The sequence below is a fragment of the Pterocles gutturalis genome, unplaced genomic scaffold (assembly GCF_000699245.1).
Source record: "Pterocles gutturalis isolate BGI_N339 unplaced genomic scaffold, ASM69924v1 scaffold4488, whole genome shotgun sequence".
In the NCBI taxonomy this organism is placed as follows: Eukaryota; Metazoa; Chordata; class Aves; order Pterocliformes; family Pteroclidae; genus Pterocles; species Pterocles gutturalis.
The window spans coordinates 110,496-116,495 of record NW_010122779.1 but is presented as its reverse complement, the minus strand read 5'-3'; the positions used below and the strand labels follow the sequence as shown (position 1 = coordinate 116,495).

Sequence of the window (6,000 nt, the reverse complement as noted above, 5' to 3'; positions counted from 1 at the left end):
GCACCTGCAGCTCATTGTTCCCGTCCTTACAGAGGTACGGATAGTCTTGGACAGGGCAGGGCCGTGGAACGAGACTGTTTCACTCCGTCCCCCATCAATCCATCTTGTACCAGTACCAGCATGCGTTGCTGGGGAAACAAGTTCTTTGCACGCCAGCCGTGCCTTTGTCTCAGAAAGTGGCAATTGTGTTTTACTTTTACCCTGGAGGTTTTCTCATGGTATCACAACTTTGCTGCAACAGGCCTGTCGAGATGAGTCTTGCTCCCAGGCCGCATCAAATCCATAGGAAAGGACCCTATAGTCTAACTGGGGGTGTCACGTCCTTAATGACAAGGTTGAGACAAGCTGATTTTCTAACCGACTCTTACAGGGCCCTGCAGCACAATGAAGTTTACTGCTGGTTGTATCATCAGAGGAAAATCAGTTTATTGCTTGCCTTGAGCGGAAATTGAGTCCCACTCATTAAACAGTTGATAGCGAATCCCCAGGAAAGGTGGGGTTTGATCAGGGGTGGCTCCTAGATCCAGGTATGTCATTTCACATGAGCAGATGCTCATGGGTTAAACACCGTTAGTCATCAGCTCTCTTAGGGGCTGGTTCTCAGCAAGCCTATGAATACTTCATTTGCTCCCTGTGGTGGTGCATGGATGGCCACAGTGACAATGACTGTGCTTCAGAGAGAATCAGGTGGATCCTGCACCGGATGGATGTGAACGTGTACCCCGGATCCTGTTTTATGCATTTGCTACAAATACTGTTGCAGCCTGGATATCGTTTTAGCTGAGGGTATGCTTGAAACTATCGTATTTTCTGCAAATCAAACCAATGGTCCTTGGCAGGTAACTGGTGTTTCACTTGTTATCTTATTTGTAAACTATTACTAATTAGTGTGCTTTCAAGATGTTAGTTTGAAATCTTAGTTCTTTATGATTGATCAAAGTCTGTCCCCCCCCCACCCTCCTCCCCAAGTGCCCCGTGCTCGTTTGCTGCTGGGAATGAAGTCAGTCGAAACCTGTGCATAACAAAAATGTATTAGGCCACAAGTTTATTTGCACTGATAGAGTTCAAGCGCGTTACTGCTCTTCTTCTAGTAGCTGTGTGAGGATTTATTAGAAATTAAATATTACTTTCTTCAGTGTGTTTAGTTGATAAGTTTGGGGGGAAACACTATCATCGATAACACCAATTCTGTAAATATTAATCTTACAGTATGTACTGATTACAAACGAAATTTCTGAAACCAGATTTTGCATTTTTATTTTGTCTAAATATAGAATATGCTGTTACTTCTATAGGAGAACCAGCCACTCTTCTCCAGTAGCTTACAGACTACACCAAAGAAATAATTCAGTTGGAAAAAACCTGGGGTGGATCAAATTTTTTTTTGTTATAGGTGGTCTTTAGAAGAGTGAACTTCTTCAAATGGTTTCTTAATCTGGAACAGGGAGAAAGCATTTTTTGAACACTTTAAAGTGAGAGATAGTTTAACTCTGTCATTTTTCATCTTGAAATATGACTTAATAATTAATACCATCTGAGACTTCACGTGCAAAAGTTTAGGAACAGAAAGAGAATTTATCCAACGCAGATCAGGCATAGCTAAACTTCAGCAAAGCCCTGCAAACACAGAAGTTTGCTGTTTGAAAGGCTTGACCAGTCGTTGTGGTACATTATTTACATGCTTGAATTCTTTAGCTTCCTTCCCTGGGAAGACACAGTTCATTCTCTCAGTTATGTGGGTTTGTGCTGAATCAGATGGAGTTTTTTTATGAGAGCCTTGGGCCTCTTTTCAAGTTGGAAAATAAGATAAATCACTATGGCTTTGTTTCTCTAGTGGAGACATTTTGTCTATTCAAACATACACACTTTCCCCTCTCCTTTCTTTAACCCTCTTCCACCCACATACGAGTGGCTGGCATATGGCAGCCTAGGAATAATTTTCTTCTATGGCTTCATTTCAGAATTTCACCATATTTTTCCTTGGGCTTTTGAGAGGCGTATATTTGCTCTACTGTGATTTCTGATTTCTGCAGCAATCTTACACAGTATGAAGACTATGCTACTGCTTTCCACTTGTAGCTTGATGGGTCCTGTCCCAGAGATTATCCTGGACTGCGATGCACTATGAAACTGTGAGCCTGTCCTACAGGAGTGCGAATGCCTCAACAGCTCTTGACTTTCATGTGAGTTGAGGAGCTACACTTGAAGAGCTGGCACGTACTATAAGGAATGCAAACAATTGGTTACATTAAGCCCTGTGAAGTGAGCGTGCGTATTCAGAGAAGTGCATGCCCCAGCGCACTCCAGCACTTATGAATGTAGACCTACTTAACTTCTTTTTGGTCATTTTGGTCTCCCTCGCTCTCTTTCAACTGCCCTTTTTGTTCAGGAGTATCGAAGGCTTTTATTACTCGTGTAATAGCTTTGGATCCTTTCATAGTCCGTTTTTTAACACAGTGAAGTTTTTATATATTAGCACAAGAGTCTCTGCAAAACAATTGTGAAGGCAGCATGTTTTTTATATATGGCATTTTATCAGAACATTGTTAAGGCTGTTGATGTAAAAGACAACATCTGTTTTCCGTTTGATTGCATTTTCTGTAGTGGTAGTCAACTGAAGAGGAGACAAAAGTTAACTTTGAACAGAAATGGTGTGTGGGGCTTGGTTCACATTTTGTGTCCAAAGAGGAAGGTGGATTATCTTAAAAAGGCAGAGTCTCTTACAGTAATCTTACCAAAGGTTGGTTAGTCCCTTGCTTTTAATTTGTGCTTTGATTTGGGCATAGGGCAATTATTTATGTATTGATAGCATAGTTTCATGACACTAATTTCAATAAAAGCTTAGTGTATTAAAATACTTATGACTGTCTTCAGGCCTTGGAGGACTTGGAAACCTTGTTTTATGACTATAGGAACAATCTCTCTTCCACCTGCCTTGGCAATACTGCAACACATCGTTTTTCCATGTTTTTAGTAATTTCCCCTAGGTGCCGTGCTTTTAAAATAGTTGCTGCACCTGAGCCCTGGGATGGGATCAGTGAACTCCTCCGGGCAGTGCCTCTCCCGGCGAGGACTCCCCACCCAGTAGAGCAGCAGCGGCAGCACTCTGGCTCTGGGCAGCTCCGCCTGTGGGCTCCCCTGGGGAGGGCGAGCTGCGTGGAGGGGCGCACCTGGCCGACAGTCATGGGCACTGTTAAGGAAAGAGCAAGGTTGTCTGTCATGTCTGGAAGCTTTGTTGTTCTGCTGCCAGAGGAAGGGGAGCTGCTGTGGTGTGGCGGGGTGGGTGCAGGGGTGCTCCAGTGCCTTGGCCAGAGGAGGGGTGTGGGTGGCCATCAGGTGCTTCCTCACAGCCTCCCCTCCTCTCCAACTTGCCAGCACTGCAGGTTGTTGGAGTGGGTGCTGCACAGTCCTACTGCCCACCGTACCATGGGGCTCCCCTTAGAGAAGGAAGCAAGGCTTAGAGGATAGTACTGGTGTTTCCTCTTCTTTCCTTTCCTGCATTTGAGTCCGTTCTTCACCTTCAGCCATGCTTGTCACAGGAGGGGCCCCTCAGAGGCCGTACCCTTCAGGCAGCCTCTGCACAAGAGGGTGGCAAAGCAAAAGAGGGACCTGACGGTGGCCCGGATTCAGGGGAGGGCTTCAGGTGGGTGCTCACAGGTGGCAGGCACCCCAGGGCCTGCAGTGGCCACCACCCTTGCAGGAGCCGCTGTGGTCACCAAGCACTCACGGCAAAGGCCAAGTTCCGTTAGCACCACTGCTTTGCAGAGAGCCTGTTGAGCTGTGTGTTTGCTGATGCAGTGAAGCGCCCTCTGCATGTGAGGGGGTTTGGTGGGTGAAGGGCTCTGGTGGAAGCACAGAAACTGCCTGGTGCCTGGCCAAGGTTTTTCCAGGTTGATACGTTAGCTGGGGTAGCCCGTTGTTATGGTTGACTAAAAGCCCTAAAGCATTTGGGTTTTTAGTAGATGGCTTTGGGAAAAGGTGTATATTTTGCCATACTGAGAATTCACTAAATACTTTTGGCATTGATTTGTTGGGGATTTTTATTATTTATTCCAAATTGCTTTTTTTCTCTCTTCCTCTAAGAGAGTGTGGGTGTGTGCTTTTGCTGAGGAGGTTTTTACTGGTGAAGAGAATGTGAATCTGGAATCAAATTAACCTATTTTTAATGTGAAATTTTAGACCCTTGCTTGAAGGCAAAAGTGACGTGATGTTACATTAACTTTTAAAACAAAACAGAATTCATGCAAATAGTAACAGGTAATTGTTTATTGTAAAGGAGCTTTTCTTTACACTTATTTCTTATTACCTTTAGCACATCAGGTCCACCCATTTGGCCAGGAAGTACCTTTTTCAAGAGAAATGGAGCCCTTCTACAAGGTAGGTGATGGCTACTGCATCTTGGATAAACTGTTTACTTAACATACCTGTTGCAAATTGCACAGCCGTTGAAATTGTCACTGGGCAATAAGTAACCAAATGTTTTTTGTTTCCTTCAACTTGTCTCCTTTATTGTGCATCTGGTGCCTTGAAAATGATTATTTACTACATACAGTGAGTGTAGTCTATGAAAGTTGCTGCCTTTTTTTTCTTTACTCAGGTTATTAATTTTCTTACTGTAAAATAGTGCAAAGGGTGGCTTGATTTTTTTTTTTCTCTTTTGTGTGGATAAAGAGTGCCCAGAAGGAAAATGTCCAGGAACTCTGCTTTTAGCTCTGTGGATGAAGCAAGGTTGTTCTTTGAGAGAGATATCTTTTCTTTTACTTCCTAATCGTGCTGATAGCAAAATGTACCTGGAGGTAGGTAGCAGTGGTGTAGTGGGGAAAGCAGTGACAGAGTATTTGTCTCAAGAAACCTACCATGTTTAAGGGTGCTTATCTTATTTCCACTTAATAGACAATATAAACAGAAGCTGTGTGACTGCAGTTTTGATAGGTGAAGATTTTTAGTCTATCTTACCAGACTTTTAAAAATCATTATTCACTGATAAGTATGTTTATATTTCTGCCATTGAATACATAGAACTACCATCGCTCTTAATGGAAGTGTCTTGGGAACACAGAAAGCTGTTTCCCCAGATTGCATGTGTTTGTCTGTGGTGCAAAAGTAACTTACACCATTCAGGATAATTTTATGTTCTTTGCAAGTATTTGTCCATGAAGTGTCTCAGTTTTGTGTTTGTTCTCATGGTGCCAAGAATTTTCTGGCCTTCTTTCTGGCAGAAAATGCTGTATAATGGTCTCCAGAACGTTTATCCAAATCTCCTAGGGTAGAGCCTTACTCACAACTGGGTTCGCAATCAAATAATTGGGAGGCAGTACTGCTCACTACTTCCGCACACCAAAGTAATCCAGCATCTGTCGTTTACCTGAGAATGTTTTTCAGCTCATTCCTTGCCTAAGAATTTGCATCATTCTAGTATCTGTGCTGAGATTTGTTCAAATAAATTTTAAATACATTAACACTTGAGTTTTATTTCTTAACATAGCAGATGGTATAAATTGTAGCGTTTGGCATGTTTTGGCTTTGGTCTTGATAGGATAGATCCGCTACCTTTGCGGTCCTTCCTAATGGAAAGAACTAGATTATTTTTTTTTTGGTAAGGGAAAAAAATAAACTATTGTGAATGGATATGCTTGATTCATTTTCAGTTGTTCAGCAATTACAGTTTTAAATGTGTGCCTGTACATATACAGTCTTTGAGTTTGTAAAATGTAAACTATTCTGTGAAGTTTGTATGGCACAGATGTTTTACCTCTTCTTAATGATGCAAGATATCCAGGAATTAAGAACAACTGTTCTGTAGTCCTTCCTATCTCAGTTGTTCTTAAAGCCTTCTCCAGGAAAGGAGTATGGTGTTCTCCACCCTCTTCTCCTCTGCCCTCCTCTGCTCTCCAAATTGGGGGGAAAAAAAACCCTAAAAGCCCAAAACATTTCAGAATATTGAAGAAATTGATAAAATGAGAGAGATGACTGCCTTTTCAAACAACTAACAAAGCCTAA

At 42.5% G+C, this 6,000-nt stretch overlaps 1 protein-coding gene across 1 annotated transcript in view; it reads left to right on the top strand.

The window, feature by feature from the left end:
* The first annotated feature begins 2,117 nt into the window (after nt 1-2,117).
* The window catches only part of LOC104464790 (forkhead box protein N3-like), a 70,866-nt gene continuing 66,983 nt past the window's right edge, over nt 2,118-6,000 (top strand). The window contains exons 1-3 of the mRNA XM_010077621.1: nt 2,118-2,183; nt 3,525-3,643; nt 4,313-4,377. Coding sequence (XP_010075923.1) covers nt 2,118-2,183; nt 3,525-3,643; nt 4,313-4,377 — 250 coding nt within the window. The remainder of the gene's footprint in view (nt 2,184-3,524; nt 3,644-4,312; nt 4,378-6,000) is intronic.